The sequence below is a fragment of the Odontomachus brunneus genome, unplaced genomic scaffold (genome assembly GCF_010583005.1).
Source record: "Odontomachus brunneus isolate Ranch 3 - 2012 unplaced genomic scaffold, Obru_v1 Obru_scaffold_060, whole genome shotgun sequence".
NCBI lineage: Eukaryota > Metazoa > Arthropoda > Insecta > Hymenoptera > Formicidae > Odontomachus > Odontomachus brunneus.
This window is the reverse complement of record NW_022639510.1, coordinates 1,211,568-1,230,858: the sequence shown is the minus strand read 5'-3', so window position 1 is coordinate 1,230,858 and position 19,291 is coordinate 1,211,568. Positions and strand designations below refer to the sequence as shown.

General features: G+C 35.9%; 3 protein-coding genes across 9 annotated transcripts in view; 2 read left to right on the top strand and 1 right to left on the bottom strand.

Moving 5' to 3' along the window:
- Positions 1 to 1,732: 1,732 nt before the first annotated feature.
- On the bottom strand, positions 1,733 to 14,913 carry LOC116846106 (cholinephosphotransferase 1). Of its 5 annotated transcripts, XM_032819548.1 has the most exons (11): positions 14,461 to 14,913; positions 13,487 to 13,634; positions 13,281 to 13,403; positions 13,004 to 13,107; positions 11,264 to 11,398; positions 9,786 to 9,920; positions 8,329 to 8,460; positions 6,948 to 7,106; positions 6,743 to 6,868; positions 6,503 to 6,647; positions 1,733 to 3,196 (listed from the first exon to the last, which is right to left on the bottom strand). In XM_032819548.1, exons 1-11 carry the CDS (start codon positions 14,695 to 14,697, stop codon positions 3,117 to 3,119), a joined length of 1,524 nt encoding a protein of 507 aa, XP_032675439.1. In that variant the 5' UTR covers positions 14,698 to 14,913; the 3' UTR covers positions 1,733 to 3,116. The 5 variants fall into 5 exon arrangements, with proteins under 5 accessions (XP_032675439.1, XP_032675434.1, XP_032675437.1 ...); XM_032819543.1 differs by lacking the exon at positions 8,329 to 8,460 and having other exon boundaries at positions 14,461 to 14,912; XM_032819546.1 differs by lacking the exons at positions 8,329 to 8,460; positions 11,264 to 11,398 and having other exon boundaries at positions 14,461 to 14,911.
- A 1,303-nt stretch (positions 14,914 to 16,216) lies between these two features.
- On the top strand, positions 16,217 to 17,821 carry LOC116846036 (39S ribosomal protein L21, mitochondrial). Its single transcript, XM_032819361.1, has 4 exons — positions 16,217 to 16,588; positions 16,950 to 17,111; positions 17,207 to 17,527; positions 17,610 to 17,821. The coding sequence occupies exons 1-4, from the start codon at positions 16,486 to 16,488 to the stop codon at positions 17,708 to 17,710; spliced, it is 687 nt and encodes a 228-aa protein (XP_032675252.1). The 5' UTR covers positions 16,217 to 16,485; the 3' UTR covers positions 17,711 to 17,821.
- Positions 17,822 to 18,592: 771 nt separating this feature from the next.
- Positions 18,593 to 19,291, top strand: part of LOC116846035 (N-acetyl-D-glucosamine kinase) — a 7,341-nt gene continuing 6,642 nt past the window's right edge. For all 3 annotated transcript variants that reach the window (XM_032819358.1, XM_032819360.1, XM_032819359.1), the window contains exon 1: positions 18,593 to 18,874. In XM_032819358.1, coding sequence (XP_032675249.1) covers positions 18,790 to 18,874 — 85 coding nt within the window. In that variant the 5' untranslated portion in view covers positions 18,593 to 18,789. The remainder of the gene's footprint in view (positions 18,875 to 19,291) is intronic.

Below are 19,291 nucleotides of genomic sequence, written 5' to 3'. Positions count from 1 at the left end.
TTTTAATTCTAGCGAGTGCGCAGCGCGTTCCGCATAATTTCTTCCCAATATGACTAATATAAATATGAATATATTGAGAATATGATATTTCATATCATTTCTCTTCTTTGCGCATTGGTAATTAACGCAAGCTCTCTTGGCAAGCTTTACAAGTTATTAAGAGCTAGCTGGTAACGTCCCTTTAGAAATTAATTAAAATATGATCCAGTAAATACTATCAATAACATAACATCAGTGTTATAATTTTCGACTCAACAATGTAAATACAATATAACACGAATGTTGTGTAAGTTGCATTGTTGAATGAGAAATTATAACATTAATATAATGTTACCATCAGTTGGTGCTTACTGGGAAAATATAAAAAAAATTATGCGCTACAACAATCCTTTAGTTAGCTACGGAAACACGTATAACTTCTACTTTCTAAAAATATCATTTCCAGACGGAAATAAGCTCGTCAAGTTCGGCCCTGTATCTCCGAAGCACGTCGCGTGGCCCCGTTGGCGTACTCGCGCTCGGCGTCACCAGCCGGATCAATAACGCCCGTCAGGTTCAGCTGAATGTCTGGGGGCACATGAAGGGAAGCGAGCACGAGGGTAGGTAGGTGGCTAGATAGATGGGTGGGCAGGAATGGGGCCAGAACCTTGCGGGCGTCGACTAGGTCGAGCCCGAGATACGTACGACCCGACGCTGGCGAGGCGAAGGACAAGGGTGCCTCCCAACGTCTTTCGACTGAACCCGAAATCCCCACGTGAAGTTTTACACCGTGGGGGAGTCGCAGGATAGAGGTGACCCCGTTCCCAAAGATCGTGCTAATATTGCGGACGAATTATAGTTCGCACTTCGCCGCGAAAAAATGGGCGGACATGTATCTCTTATTCTGAAACATTCAGTAAATACATCACTTCGTATATATCTCTATGTAACGAGTTGGGTGTGGCGCTATTCGCGATATAATCGAGAGAGAGAGATTGGTTTCTGTCCGGGAAAAAATAGATTGAAGATGTAAACTGCTTCTCTTCTCTCGCACAGAGAATTAATTTCCACGAGAAACAATGGATCTCGAAAATTAATATCGATGATACCTGTCCGCCTTTCTAAGCTTACAGAATTCTCAACGGTCTGAGAACAGTTAACAGAATACGAGTAATACGAATAAAATTACACTTATAATTTAAAGAGCGCTCTCTCTCGTGTCTGATCTAAACAAAGAGTTTTTGTCTCATTGGATCAGCCAAATATTTGATGCAACTATTATTATAAAAATTTACAGCCGATTTACTATCGAAATTGAGACGAATTTTTTTGACTGACCAATATGAACCCTTCAAGAGCCAAACTGATAATTTCTACTTATATTGTCAGTTTCTTACTTTAAACAGTTATATCCTAATCACATATTCGGATACTGAAGTCAATAATTTCGGTATAAATCTTGATTTGAAATTATAATTGGTCGTTTAGTTTAAAATTTTTCTTGAAATTGAGAAATTTACAAAAGTGGAGGTCAACTTGACTTCTAAGAAACTGTCTGAGAACTATTTAATATACATGTTAATGTTAAAGTACTCGCATACTATTTACTAAAAATTAATATTTTCCGCGTCGTGACTAGATAAGATGTTAAGTGTATGGAACCTAATATCAATAACTTCAATGAATGAATGAGTAAAAGCGATCTCTCCTAGAGCGTTAATCAGTTAGGAGAAATTTTTCAAGAGAACACTCGTTATGTTACACTCGTATAAACTTTATTAAACAGTATATCAATTATATAATTATTAAGTTATGATCTCGTTGGAATAGAAATGCCTTAGTACCTGTATTTACAGCACGGTAGCAGATTACCCGGCGCTACGTGTGAACCTACCACCACAGATTAGATCGCAAATCATTATTTAATCTAGAAGATAACAGTCAAACGTACGCGCACGCACGCACACTCGTGAGAAGCAAGTAGTAAGTGTCCAAACGTTCGTCCGTTACGCTTCATTTTCCTGCATAATAATAATGATCACGTGTATGGCGGTCATTCTGTGTGAAAATATACATCGAAATGTGAACGTAGGCAACTATTTTAGAATAACGCTACTTGTAATACTGCAGTGTTCGCGTTCGTTTCACTAACTTATACATATACTTAACGGTCTTCTGCAAGCTTCTAAAGTTGCTTCTCTTCTGATTATATATTCAATATCGTTGCTGTATAAAATATACTTAAATTATCTATCTCCTCATTCCTGACAACTCTATTCTACATTGCTGATTAGACTAATGAGATTAATCCTTCACTAAGGACGATCTTATTAAGGCGACAAACCGGTAAATCAACTACATTTGCTGTTTCCGAATGATTAGCACGTTTCACACGAGATAAACGTCATCGTGCCTTTTATCCGCATTTTTTTTCCCTCTTCGACACTTCCCTTAGTGCGACAATTTGTTGAACTCTACTCTGCTACGTCCGTAATAAATATCCTCAAGTTGCAGACGAGAGTGCAACGTTACGCGGAATATATATCTCTTATCGCATTTATACAATTAATCTGTTTAAGTAACACCCATCTGGCAGGCGCAGACAAACGTCTGCCGACGAACACGGCAAACGTTTTATCCGGTGATAAATATAGCTCGCTGCTATTGTTACAAATATCATATTTTGTCGTTGACAATAACTCGATTGTACCGCAGAACGCTCATCGCGCGCACCTTTTGTACTGTTTCTATCGAAAAACATCGGACTTCCCACGTGCACGACTCCACATCCACGTCGAGGAACAATGTGTACAAAATATTGCGATATAAAAATGAACGGGGGGAAATGTCTTCGCGCCAGCGAGACGCATACACGTTCTACGTATGCACGCCCCCATGTATATCATATGTATGTGTGTATGCGGGATACACCATGCTCTTCTGCAGAGGGTGCGACAGACAAGTCATCATTCTCCGTGCATCGCTACGTATTCTTGCGGATACCGTGAACGCGCGACCGTTATATCACTTCGCGCGATTTCCTCCGGTCCGCAAGCACAATTAATCTACATTATTGCGTATTCAAAAGGCGTCTTTCGGCATAGGTCGGCTAACAATAATTAGCATTGCCGCTAATATCAGAGGTCGAGGGCGGTGTCGGATCCGTGATGATGATACTCGTCGTCTAACAGCGGCTCTGCCTCCAGCATCATGTGAACTGCGAACAAAACTCTCGTCATGCATACCAACGAACAAGTAAACATTAACACATGTATCTCTCGCAATGCTCACTATTAACACCCCCGACAGACAGCGCGTATCTTTGTTTATCGACTATCGCTAGGCTACTCTGGCCTGTGAAAATTGGTATATAACAGAAAATCCAGCTCTGAGCTTGCTCTGATTAGCACAAAAATCGAAGCGAAATGTCACAGTGTATCGCCAGTAGTGCATATTGTTCTGTATGTTTGTTCTTTTTTTATTTTCGTTTCACTCCCTCTCTCTTAAAAAAAAAAAAAGAAAAAAGAAACAGATAAAGTCCAAGCAGCAGGCAGAAAAACATGCAAAATAATTTTGATACACACAACACGCTAAATATATAGCAAATCTAATTGAGGGCTTCGTGCAAATCGTCACATGAAGTAAATCGCTGTTTGCATGATCAAGTAGCTAGAAAACGCGTTTTCTTGCTGAAGAAAAAAGCGATTTTTAGTAATGATCGTATAATATCGTAATTAGATCTTATTATTGCATACATACACACACATACACACATTATTATAATCGCGTTTAAACCGATTTTTCGAATTATTATCAAGCAAGCAGCTGTTAAACGTGACAGCAAATTGCACATTAATTTTATCTTGCAGGCATATAAAACAATTGAACTTTTAGATGAGCATAACATACGAACAACACGTGAATGACGATTCGAGAACGTGCGAGAAGTTAACGACAGTTCCAGTATCCACACACAGTGTGTATAAAATACATAAATTTATATAATATATATGCGGGCAATATTATACATAGACAAACGTATGCATATATATGATGTACTTGTATCTTCTTAATTTTATCAACAAAAAGAATACTGACCGATCGATCAATCAATCCTAATGTAGATTTCCACCAAGATTACGTTATCTTTTCACATTACATTCTAAGTGAATTCGGTTGCGTAAATGAAAAAAAGCTCGTTTAGATGAAGCGACAAGCATAAAGCATGCGTATTAACACTCCGCTTGATATTTCGAACGACATGTTGATAAACTCCTTTCACTAGCATTTAAAAATACATCTGCATTCCCTTGCTGAGAGATTTTCTAACGAAATGCACCGTAAGCGCGAAGGAGTGGAGCACTTGTTGCTGTTGATGCGTCTCGCCGAGTAAATTTGTCTTACAATTGCTAAACATCATTTCCTAAACATCATAATATAACACTCAGCGTGTTCTAGACTGACGGAAGATTCGTCGAGCGATACAAACAGACTCATTCTCCCGAGAGAAGCTTTTGACATGTTTGGTTAGATTAGAATGAAAAATAGCGTGTCGTGGTAAACTCATTTATCCAAGAAGTATAGTACAATTCGCAGAAACAAAATTCGAGATACGGTACAGTTCATAGAGTTACATTTCGTTCACTGTGACGTTTACACATGTACACGTGTACAGTACCTTCCTCAAAGGGATATATAGTGAATTATTTATCTATGTCAATCATTTATACAACAATAACATATGACAAATCGCTTGCACAACAGCTTTTTGAGTGGAAAACAATTATATGATCGTGTTTCTTGAACACGACATAAAGATGAAAAAATACAAAATATAGTATCTTTCTACTATATATATATATTTTTTTTTTAAAGAAAAGCTATTGCAAGATATTTTGCCAATACGGGAATGTACCCTTTATTATATATGTATATTATCTAGAACATTCCCTGAAGTACAATAGAAAAATTGTATCAACCGCACTCCTCCCCCCTCCCCCCGAATATCTGTCATACATCCAGTTTTGTTATGTTGCATCTAATAAATTTCTGACTATAAAAGTTTAATTATTCATTACTTGGCGTGAGAGAATATTATAGTAAAATCACATATAACATACAAATGATAATTAAGCATGTATCTGCCATTTGCTTGTAATGTTTCGTCGTGTAAGTTGTATACGTATATGTAGAAAGTATATTTAAAATATTCTCACGTCTTTCTAGATGTGTAACATTTACGTAAATAAGCGTTTGCCTTAACTTATCTTCCTCTTTCTATTGTCGTACGATGTAAAAGTAAAGTAAGCGAACACCTATCTTACGCTTTGCAGAGTCATGTAACTGTCTTTAGTCTTTTCATCCTAACACGTCTCATAAAGTTGAATTATCTTTATCATTGTTAAAATGTTTCTCAATCAAATATACAGACACGCTAAAAAGCAAGAATATAGAAAACATTCAGGACACATTCCGTTTTGTTTGAAATTATTCTGAAGAAAAGCTTACACATACTAACAATCCGTTACTCCATGAATATTATCCTTTACGAAGGAAATAATTAATTGTTTGTAAACGCTCCTTCTATTTTCTAACTGATATAAATTGTAATTTACAAACAAAAAAATGTATCATGGTTTTTGTTCAAGAAAAATCATGATATTTCTTATAACATTGTATCGTTATAGAGAAGATATATGAGATAGCGATTTCCAAATAATTTGACTCGTATCTATGAACGACGGAGATTTTGATTTTGCGTTTGATATATAATTCTATTTTAATAGAACTAGTATCCTATATGAACGGAACATATCAGACTTCGATTGATCGATATTTAAAAATTGTATGCAGTCAATATCAAACTCATAACATTCTCATATAAACTTATGTATAAACATATATTATGTCTCTTCTCTCCGTCCAAACACTAGAGTATAATTCATTTATCACTTTCTTCTTTCTTATAAATATGGAACAAGCGCCATCTATGTTATACAATTGGGCGCATTCTTGCTTTGACGTAGTATATTTTGCTAAAAGTTCATAGTAACCGCTAATCGTTTTGACTAAAGTTTCATGTATGCACACACAACACACACACACACACATATATATATATATATATGTATATATTATATATATATATATATATATATATATATATATATATATATATATATAATATATATATATATGTATGTATATATATATATATACATATATATACATATATATATATATATATATATATATATGTGTGTGTGTGTGTGTATAATCACGAGTATGCCTAGATTGAAACGATCGATTATATAAATTAACGTGATAACAAATGAACTGTACTTATTCAAATGTGTTCTATATACACAAAATTCGTCATATGTTTATATTCTGTTACATTTCGTTATGATTTCTTTCTCCTTATATATACAACACATCAGGCAATTCATACAGGGCATTTATTATCACTAGTTAACTCTAGAATGTTTCTTATGTACTCTATTACGTTGTGACCTATTAGTACCATTTTTCTCGGTGACATTAGAAACCTGGCTGGCGTTTGTACGATGATCGGACACCGATATCCTGAACAGCTTGATCTTCATGTGATCGCATATCTCGAGACACACTTGAGCACTATAGCGGAAGAGATCCAGAGTAACCCAGATCTAAACATACACATTTCATTACTTAAAAGTCGGGAGATCGTGAGGAAGATCGTCTCGCGTGAATGAAGAAAATTGCGGATAAACCCGCGACTTACGAAACACAGCCAAAGCACATAGTGTTCATTGATGAAAAAGTTGAAATATTGATTGAGGAATAGCATAGCTGGGCCGATTAGCGAACTGTCTAAATATTGCATTTCATTTTTGGTCATGTGAGCAACCTGCAAAACGGACATTAGAGGTAATGTGATCGTCGTGAGTGAGCGGCATATAAATTTGGTCGATACTCAATATACGCACCACTAATCTATTGGTAACTTTGGCCGCGACCATTCCAAATGAGAGTATATACAAAGCTGGATGATTCTCGTAGACGTGTTGAGCACTTTTCCTATATATTATAAAAGCTGGCACTACCACGAAGCTAAATGGTATAATTGGAGATAAGACGGACGTTCCCTGCAACAAAGTTGATCTTATGCGGAAACCTCGAAATAAGATCCAAGCGTGCGACTATGTGCAAATATTAATTCAAATCAGTATGGCTCTGAGAAACATACAAATATAGAGACATAGAAATATCGAAATATTTTGTTATAACTTAAATGCAATATATACTAGTCAAAGTAAAAGCGTTATAATTATTTTTAGAGAGAGATATATATATACAAATTTTTAATCGCGCGACGAAACTTAAAGAAAGATAATCGTGCCTTACAATTGATACACTAAAAAGTATCTTTACTACAAATATCAATATATTGTACGTGCAATCGATAAAGAAAATGTTGCAAGTCTTAAAGAAAAACAAAATGATATAGATCAAGGGACCTTAAAATCTAATTACAGAGAGAAATTAAATTTTAATTAATATACGTTTATCAATAGAATTAATTAGTTAAACTAGTATATAGTTAAAGTTAGTATACTATAAATAAATTAATATTATTGATAGAGGAAGAAAGAAAAAAAGAAAAAAGAAACTGTGTGTGAAAAAAGAATGCAAGCAATATATACTTAGATGACATATTTATAAAATAAAACCATTAGTTTACATAAAATATATATTATATGTCAAAATATTATGTGATAAATACAGAAAACGTTACTACTGCGGCAAGCAATATATAGCTTCTTACTACAGTTCGCTTCTATATTTGATTACAGATTTGTAATACACATGCAAGAAACCGGCCCAAAGTAATGACTGAAGAAACAACGAAATCAGAGGAATATTCAACAACTATAAGACAAAGGAGAAAGCGCAGGATAAGGATATACACGGATCTTCGTGAAGAATGTGGTGTAACAAATATATATATCAGCGTAAGTGAAAATCGTAATGTGATGAATAAATTTAAACGACGCTGTTAGACTTAGGCCCACGTTTTCTTTTCTTATCTTTTCAACACAATGTGAAATTTTACTCTGTTATTTCTAACAAAAGCCACTTTCAAATCGTACTAGGATTTATTATATGCATCAATTAAATCAATTTTAATTAATCGAATTTACTGTAAATAATAGCAGATACATATCGCGCTTGGAAATGTTACGCAAAACCTATTGTGCTTGCTTAAATGAGATGTCGTGTTTATGTTCTCTACAAGTGTGGGCCTAAATCACGGACTAAACAAAAAGTGCACTACACAATGGTCCCACTACTTTTCGACTGACTTACTGCGACGGTGGAGCCATTTTTTCCGACACCACCGGCGAGAATGACGGATATGCTGCTCTGTGCAAGTAAAATAGCGATGCCCACAGCAGCCCATAACGGAAACACCTTCACCTCTGTGCCAGTGTATGGCAACTGTATAAGCGACACGAAAGATCTCTTGATTAGTCGTCAGAGTCTACTATCGAAGGGACTTTTTTTTTTCTCTAATACTCCGTACTCCTGACATGTTAGTCTGTTAATAATTATCGATCAGGAATACGTGTTGGTCGCTTTTGAAACAATTTCGTGCTTTGTTAGTCACAATTTACAGCATTATAGTAGCTATTGGACATGTCCAATATGTTATACTCGGATATATTGTTATCGTTCATACATGGCTTTTGTGATTGCAGATGTAGATTGTACTTGTTTGTAACTGTGTAGTGACACCGGTTCCCTCCTCATCCGTCATCCGACGGTTAGACATAGGTCTATGTAGGAGTTTACATATGAGGAGAATATTGCGACTCCCGATTTTCTCTGCTATTAATATACTAACGCAAGGAAACTGTTTATACAATCTTCACCACCTGAAGGAAAGAAAATAAATTCTCTTTCATGGAACACAAGGATGGGATAGAGTCTATACAGAAAATAAAGGTGTTAAGGCCGTATATGCAAATCTTGCTGCTATCACGGAAAAATGTGAAATACGATTAGATACGTGTGCCAGGAACAATATTTAATACCGAGCCAGTATAGAAAGAGAAAATAATTTGAGAAAATTAATATTCTACCACTGGTGCGTCATTCGACCATACACGAACGTGTTGCTATCTTCTTCATCTTACATATAACGTACACACACCACGTTCCTTTGCAGGCATCGCTACTTTAAAAGAAAAAAAAAGTAGAAAAAAGAACTACATACATCGAGTTTTAATAAAGTATTATATATAAATATCTGTCGTTTAAACAGGTGTTTTCATCTGTTCGTTAGAAGTTGCGGTTGAAAAAAGTGTGCAAAATATTACACAAGATTTTTTTCTAATTTGATATTTTTTAAATTAATTAATTAATTGGTCACTTCTGTTCGGATTATTCTGTTATATTTGCATAATAATAGTATAGCCAGCATCATAAGCGTTTCCTGAGCAATATGGTAATTTGAGAAAAGACATGTTACATTGAGCTTCAATATATCAAATTTAAAAGAAGCAATAAGTTTACATATAAACTGTGCGAGATACTAAAACGTATCGTTCTATAATTATTTAATGCTACGTGGTCATACATCGGCGTTTAGTAATTCAATCGAGCACCTGAGCTCCCCAGCAGAGAAGAGATCAAAGACAGAAGAGAGCAAGCAAATAAAGAAAAAGAAAAAAAAGACGTAGGAGACAGAGACATCTCTACTGTAAAAAATCGACGAAATACGAAAAATACTCGCTATACGAGCGTCATTTCTTGGAACTTACTGCAATTGTGGAACCGTTTTTTCCAATCCCACCGGATTCAAAGACTTTACAGAATTCAAGAAACACGTGAACGTAGCCTGCATAAAAGATCACCGCTACGTAGTTACTGAGCGTGCCTACACCGAGCACAGGGATCTAAACAAGCCACAAGATCTTCGTTCGTGAATTCAATTGTATGTCATTGTCTTTTCGTTGTCGCGCGCGCGCGTGCGCGCATATGTGTGTGTGTGTGTGTGTGTGTGTGTGTGTGTGTGTACTATGAATTCTCTTTATAGTTGTACTATCTCGATTATATCTCGATATCACTTGTCGAGATCGCAATAGCATTGCTTTGGTTCGGGCTCAGTTCTATCTGTGGTCGTGTCATTGCACATATACGTGTGTGGAACATGCTTCTTTCTCATTATTATTATTATGAGCGCACAAAGTTATGGGGTACACGAGGGAGCAGCTGATCAAAATATGATAAGCCAAATGTCGGAGGCTATGTTCATATATGGTTTTTGAAAGAAATAAGTTCCCTTTATGCATGTTACATCAGATATGTTAATTATGAAGATTCGGTATATTGTTCACGGATAAGGTGTACACAAAGATGTAATGCTGTAATAGAACTTTCTTCAGAAGCATAGTGTGAAGCGAAATATAATGTGCATATGAATCCTGCTAAGATCATTACAAATCACTATTAAAAGAATGAAGTTTACGCAATATTTGTTTACAGAGTATTGATCGACATAATTTCTCGTTCCTCGCGCGTTCCTCGTTTATCTGCTTAAACTTTGTCTTCTTAAATATCTTTAGCTAAAGAGATATCAAAAGTATGGATATATAATGGATCTATGTGTACTTTGCACAAACATGTTTAATGTAAACAAATATCGCAAATTATGCATTGAATGCACGATTCGCTCTAGAATCGTGTAAGTAATGCTGCTGTATCATACAAATTTATACAAAATTTGAATTATCAATATTCCTAAATTATAGTCGCTAAGTTGAAATTGTTTCAAAAGAGCGTTTTCAAATTGGCAAGAAAATTGTTCACCACGAATAAACATCAAAAGACAAACCACAAAGGGCGGACTAAATATCTATTTCTTACATTAAAAGAGGGAATATATATTACAGGGAAGATTGTGTGTTTTGTAATACACCGAAGCACTAATGACTCACTGGGAAACGTCAGAAATACGATTTCGCACATGAAATGAATACAATCATCTCAGTTGGATAATGACACAATTCATAATGAATTCTATATAGTTATATAAAATTCATCGTGAAAGTCGCAGGGGCATGGAAATGTCGAAACCAAGAAGATGGGGGGACGTAATTTAGTAAGAAACGGGGAAGTAGAAAATGCGTGTTAAATGAGTAAATATTTTGCAGTAAAGAAGTAATCTCAGCGCCGCTCCTCATGCCATGCTGCTCCCATTTCTGCATGTTCAATAAAAGATTCTAGTTAACGGACTTACAGCCACAGTGGAACCGTTCTTGCCCACTCCTCCGGTGAAAATCACCGAAAATATGGGACACAAATTTGCCACTGCACACACGACTGTTAAAACTCCTAGTAAATACTTAACTAGAAAACCATCTAAGTATGGTATCTGCAAGAAATATTTTCATTAAACTCATATAACGACATTGTTCTCGTTAACTTTACTACGTTTCATGAGCGCAAGGGTTCAAGGAGAGAGAATCTCGGAGTCTCTTGAATAAAAAACATTTTTAAGCAGCGCGATTATAGTAGCAATTATGTAGAATGAAACTAGATGTAAATATCATAAGATGTAAATTACGGAAAATCAGATTTAGAATCTCGAATGGGGTATATGTAATTTCTCATCACATAGACTCCACATATCAAAGTGGGAAAATAAAGCTTGAACCAAATTTTGGGATATGGCCTGACACGTCGAAACGATGAAAGAATGTTATGCCAAAGAAATGTATGTCCGAGTTGTCTGCTGAGAATTATATCACTGCAAAGCTATGAAGTTATGTAAAGGTACATGAAAACTTGTGCGAACACCTAGCGACTTCAGCGATATCGGGATATCTTAAAGGCGTACGAAGTGCCCGATATCGCTCTCGATATATATTATCTTTCTTCATCAAGCACTTCGAACACCTCTTCTCTAAGACGTTTGAATTAAATATTGCAATTACTTACCAGAGGAAATGTACAACACACAGTAACAAGCAAAAGTTTCATAGTAACATTCATAAATGTTAAACGCGAAACTGTGACCGCTTATTGTGTAATACAAAATATAATAGAAATATTAGCAAGTATAATGCATAAATATGAGCAAAAATATAATACAAAAGTATAGAAATAGATAAAACAGTATATATATAAAACATATATGGATTTTTCATCTTTCATATAATACATATGCATGTGACTTGACATATAATTTTTGATTCAAGATTACCTTTTGCTTCTACTATGAGCTACATTTCCTTCAATACAGAATTATTCATTATCTGTCTTTGATAAAAAATATAACTACATAGCTTCCGCTTTCGCGATAACAGAATGGCCCTGTACAGTGTAAGCAATTACGACATGGTCGAACGAATACCTTGCGTTAGCAGTAATTTACATGCGCATGGACGTAATCGCAAGGGGAGCAAGGGTAGGCGCTTGCCCACTCCTAAATTGTAGAGGAGAGAAAAAGATTATCGTTCTTACGACAAAAAATTAAACGTTAATTGGTCAATGCATAGCTCACACGTTATCAGCGTGATACATTCTATGTGCAAGAACCATTAGTGGCATTCCGCGTCGACGTAATTGTGATCAACAATGTCTGAAAATCGTCTCAATGGATTATATATGTTTACAGAAACATGGAGCTCGTGAAAAGAAAAAAATTTGAAGAAGAAATATTTAAAAAATTCATTGAAAATCCCCAAAGACTGACATTAAGTATTTTAATAAGTTTTTTGTGAAGATATATTTTTGGCTCCCCTGACTGAAATACGTCCTGCGTACGCCCATGTACATGAGTGAAAACTATGATAGTTGTGCATGATTGCGTTCTAAAGCAAATGAGAAATTTATTTCATATTCGTCATACTATAGCCGTGCAGAACACCGATAAGAATGCTAATAAATTACACAGCACATTCTACCAATTGCTACACAAGATATCCTTGGCATGGAATATATATAATACAGAAAATACAATCAAAAGTGATACCACCTCCATCATCCAGATCTCTGGGCCAAAGATTGCGGAAATCAGATGAATAAGTATGATCGTAAATTGTGCTTCCGTTACATCCACTTTACCGAATCTTAAGGAACCTATTAAAAAGGAAAAAAACTATACAATAAAACTTTATACAATAAAATGAAATATTTTAATTGCTATAAAAATATTAAATATTATAAATATTAATGCATTGAAATAAAATATTTTAAATTCATTATACAGAAGCCTTGATAACTACATCAATTTAACTTTATGGGTTTTGTACCTGAAACATAGGTCTGCCAATGAGCACAATAGAAAAGTGTCATCGCACAGAAACACTGGAAAAACATCCACATTGGATAATATCCCAATTGTACTGCTATACATGCCGATAAAGCAACAAATACTGGAAGAAATATATAATAAATATTACTTATTCAAATCACCCATTTATTAAAATGAAAATACAAAAGTATCGTGATTGCTTACCTGTTGATATTGAATCACATCCATGATCGAACAGTTCACCCAATGGTGTAGATGTGCCAGTTCTTCTGGCTTGTTTGCCGTCAATGGCATCTAAGCTCTGGTATATAAATAGACCAAGTGCACATAAAAAACATGCCCATCTAGGTGCCTAAAAAAAACAAAATATAATGTTAGTAACAACTTATGCTTTATTAGGAAATTTCTGCAAAATCCTAAACTGCTACACAGAAGATCGCAAGTGATGCAGGTATTATATAAAATTTCTTGTGAAAATATATTCATCCAAAATTCATCATTCTATTTTAAAAATTTTAAACAGTCAAAATTTGAAATGACTAGATGAACATGCTCATTCTGCAATCCAACATGACAGTTATATAAGAGAAAAACATGTCTCTGTTACCACAGTAATTAGTGTGTTATTAAGCATGTTTAGCATATTCATATTTACATATACTGTATTTGCTCTCCTTGAATGATTCTCCTTCATCATAATTTTAACAAAAGCAGAGGCATTATAATTGTTATCTATTAACATTGTAATAAGTTCTATCATGTAAATCTATCAATCAAATCTCTATTAAACACATTCTATAAGTGTTACAGATACTTCTGTTTCTTAAACAACTTGCTGTATAGTTCATCTTGAAAAATTACAAAAGCTCTAACACACAAGGTATGATAGATCCTATTGAACTAATCAATCCTCAAGCACTAATACAGAACACCAATGATATCTACATAAAATTTTCATCAACTTTTTATAGTACTATCACAATAGTAGTTTAAAGGTAAAAATTAGATGCAAGAATTCAAATATCAGATACAAACATACCTTGTGGCAGCATCAAAACATAAAACTACAACACTGCATTTAAAGATTGTCACAACACAATAAAGTGCAGCGAAACAGTCCGCTAGACCAGGGCTACGTGGTGAAAGCAGGTTAAGCTGGGGCTGCTTAGCCTACCTACCTCAGTCCTCGCGTCCGGACTGTAGTAAACGAGAATCAGTGTGGTGACGATGTTGACGATAAGGCCGAGCACGGTGATGAGGTTGGGCGCGAGCCAGAGCGGCACCTTGCTGACTAGCCAGTCCCACCAAGGCTGCAACAGACCGTCCAGGAGGCTATTGGTCGTACAGCTATACTTGTGCTCGCTCAACCGCTTCAATTGACCGGGCGACAGCAGCTTCTCCTTGTAGAACTGCATGCTTGGCGCGCGTTAGAGTTCGTGCGATGACAGGACGAAAAGAAAGGAGAGAAACAACAACACCTTTGTCTCGTAGCCCAACAATCTCGCGAGAAAATTCGCACGGCACTCACTGAACACCCGCGATAAAACGACTAAACATAACAAGCGATTGTCGCGGCGTACACGTACGACATCTCTACGCGGTCTGCTCCTACGCCGGAAGCTGTCGTGGTCACATCGCCTGACTAACCGGAACCACCGAGCGCTGCATGCCAGCGGAAAACGTGCATGTCGCGCGAACACGCGGCCAAAGTTGGAGAACGCGAGGGAAAAAGAAGGGAAATTTGTTTATAGGCAGTTCATTAATTCACAATTATTATCGGCCATTGGCGGGTGAATTGATACATAAAAGTATGATTCATATAATTTATGTGGAATGTTTATATATATATATATAATTGTTCCGCAAGAAATCATTTATGGATACAGATGTCTATACTAGAAGTGTGATCCATTAAACGCTGCAGTTACTTTGAAACGCCAAATAAATCAATCATGGCTTCTCTTTATGCACTTCAAAGCGTTTGTGGCGTTTAATGAATCGCGTCCTAAATCGTTAACTTCGTCAAAAGAAGTGAAGTTGGCAGGATTTCCGGTTTCAGCCATGACACTTTACAAAAATGGCGAGGTGTGTTCAAAAACGTTAGGGCCTTTACCGACTTAGCTTTTGGCTCAGACTTACTAGACAAAGACAGAGCGCTATTCGAGACCTACAAGCATGCTCTCTCATCCCGCAATACTCAAAAGGTAGCACGCGTTCCAGGGCCCCTATTCTTGAAATTTTTGCGTATATGTAATTTTCATTGCGCAGCCTATTTTATGGTATGATTAAACCTGCGCAGTAAAACTTATGTATACGCAACTATTTCAAGAATAGGGGCCCAGGTAGTATATATTTGGGAATACCCGAGTGACGTTTCCGGACGCACCTCGGCGATATATAGTATACTAATGTTCATTAATTGAGTCCTTTTTTTATGTAGAATAGTGTACATGAGCGTACCATCTCCAAGCGCGTTCATCTACACTTGTTTATACTCAAAAGACTCAATTAATGAACACCAGTGTACGTATAAAACCAGCGGCACACGGTGCCATAGATGTCTGTACTAAATTAGATTGCTAACAGGCTATCTAAAAGCATACAACGGCTTGTGTTCGATAGAGTTTCCTAGAGAGAAGAGAAAGAAAGGCCGTGTGCACACATATGCGTGCATTTATCTATAATTCACATCACATCACTGTAGAAAATCTGTGCATAATACATGAAACAGAACGCAGCCAAAGTGAGAAAATCATACTTTTTAAAAATTAAAAACTTTCTGATCCGTCGTTGATATATACTACTTAAAAATTATGGTCTGGCTTACATGCCGTTGAGTCGTACTACGACCTCGAAAACAGTGCCTCGTAGTGGAGAATTCGGAACTTCGAAGACTTTCAGTCTGTTCTTTTCAGCTTCACTGCTGAACTGGTGCAATAAGTTAAAGTGAGACAGGTATATGTTTTCTCACTCTAACTTATCGCACCAGTTCAGCTGAGAAGAACAGACCATTTATTTTCAAATAATATCATTTAACGTGATTCAACGACAGATCAGATTTTTATTTCCAAATGCAAATCAACGAAGGAATAGATGAATTATTTATTCTTTAACCGCACGACCAAGCAGCGGATAAATTTTTAATTCTAATAGCGATATATCGTTTATCTCCGGAACGTGAATTCGCATAACCTCTGTGTACAATGACGACTTTACTGTTAGGTTTTTCGAGACTTTTTAACTACACGGCGGGTAATTGCTTAAGAAGAGTAGGACCAGCCGCGATTTGCAAACAGCTTTACCCCGGTATGTGATAGTAATTAATTAAAATCACTTCCGACACATACAAACAGCACGATTCTGATAAGCGATGTGATATATCAAACAAACTTAACCTCTCCTTCCGTATCTCTAAAAAAATTACTTTTTCTATATCTTCAAATATTCAATTTATTCTAATTTCTCAAAATAATTTAGAATTATCCATATTTTATTGTCCATATAAGTTATCGATATAATTATGTCTGACTAATTTTGTGTAAAAAAGAAAATCTGTAAATTTATTCAATAAGATTTTTTTAAACACACTACAAGATTAACAAACAAAAAATATTAATCAGTTATAAATCAGTAATAATCGATATAAAAGAATAACTATTCATTTTAGCACTAAGATTATGGGAGCAACCAGTGGCAGAATATCGTAGAATAATACCAACAAGACAAAAACGTTTTCATCTAAACCCCAGACCAGCATGGATGAAGTCTGTCCCAGATTATGAAACACAAATACAGGAATGGGATGAGGAGAAGGAACAAATATGCACTGGTCATTAAGATATTATATATAATTTTGTATGAACAGCACTTTAAGTTCTTAATGATCTTTGCTATATGGAGTCTAACATGATTTCTTGTTTACAGACGTGACAAACGAGATCAACAACCAAATTGTGATGAACAGGACTGGCCGTTTGTTCGCGGTTGTACAGATATGTGGGAAACAATTTAAAGTAACAGAGAACGATATTATAATAATTGAGGGATTCTGGCCACCGAATATTGGTGAACACTTGAAGCTGGAAAAAGTGCTGCTCGTTGGAAGCACCGATTTCACTCTTGTAGGAAGGCCACTCCTGAACAGAGAATTGATCTCCGTCGACGCGATAGTCATTGAGAAAACTTTGTCTCACACAAAAACTCGCTTTAGGTTCAGAAAGAGGAAACAGTATCGTCGTATAAACTGTAAGATGCTAAATATAAAAGCGCTCTCCCTTTCGCTTTCTTACTGCTTTTGTGTCAATATATTTCATGCTTCTTATTTCAGTTTACAGAATGCAGTATACAATGCTGCGAATCAACTCCATAGCGATCAATGGAAATATTAATGAGAAGAAAGAAGTAGAAGGATTAGATAGAGTATATTAACAAGACATAATACATATATTATTAAGAAGCAGATTTGAATTTGTATTATATACTGTATTGTAAAGGAACGTGAGACTCATTTAGTTGAGATTGAATGATTATTTAAGTTTATATCTCTTTTATTCCAATCGCCTATAAAAGTCCTCTAATTCATTCGTCGTATATTCACACATCCTGTATCGATGAGCCATAAGATGTAGTAAGTTAGCAAAACACGCGTCACATAGTAAAAACATATTGCATTCTTGAGTTGCAAAAGATTTTGAAAAACAAGTTCTTTTTCATAGCATCAAAATCATCTTTTGATAATCTATATTATTGTTATTAATGACTGTAAATAATTGAACGATAATTAGAAATAATCAGAATTGAATTGAGATGATCAGAATTGATTGAAATATTAGCAATGATACATCACATTGATGCTGAGTCTATTTTCTATCGCTGAGCTAATGTATAGTTTTGAAATTTAAAAAGAAACAGATAAAATTTGATGAAAGAAAGATGAGAGAGAACTAATGCAGCCAGTTCAGCAATAGAAAACAGACCCAGTTTCTAAGATGAAAGTGCTAATATACGATTCAATGAGATCTACAATGAAAATTTAAGCTTTAAATTGAAGATTTAAGCTTTCAAGCACGGTTGAACATTCTAGTAAAAGTCGATTGTGGTTTGTCAATTTTTTAAAACTTAAAGATTAAATCTTCATTGTAGATCCCGCTTTCGTAAATGTTCTGTAAAAAATATCTGTTGCGCATGTGACCGTTCAACAATACACTCCCACGACTCGCCGACGCTTCACTGTACCAATATGATAACATTTCACGTGGAAGGCACCATGCGCGACATCTAGCACGCGATAGATACCTCGAGCAGAACAGAGCGGCGACGGCGACGGCAGTGACGGTAGAAATGTCGCGCGAGGTGGTCGATTAATCGGTTGTTTCGCTTTTTCCGATCGGCAATTGTGTGTACAACACATTGCGTCCGCGTCCCTTGCGCCTGGACCGCGCATTTTTCGCAAGACACGAGCGATTGCGCGCGAATTTTTGCAAATCGCGCAAAAAAACTTCTCGCGCATGCCAGAGAAACCGACACACTCTTCGGCGGGACTCACGCACGACTCGACCGTCGACGACGCAAGGGAGAGCGGGAATTTCAGTAGTAAGTTTCAGCGGCTGGAAGAGTATCTCTCTTTCTCTCGCTTGCCCGGAAAACCGAAGGATCCTTCGAGAGTGTCCTTCGCGATTCCGGATCGCGGATCTGTAAACTGGTTTCGAGGACGCTCGAAATTTTTCCCGAGTGAATTTGAAACCTTTCTCGAAGCCTTTCTCGATTCGAGCGGGACTGGTTATCGCTTCGTGCTTGGTTCGTTGGTCGATTTCAGACTCGCTACTGTGAAAGGAACGTCGGGACTCTCTCTTGAAAATCGCGCAAGATAATTTAAGATTACTCCTTATTTCATATTACCTTAATATAGTTTTAAGCTTTCGTGGTGTGTAGAGAAATACTATTATATATATATATATATATATATATATATATATATATATATATATATATATATATATATATATATAT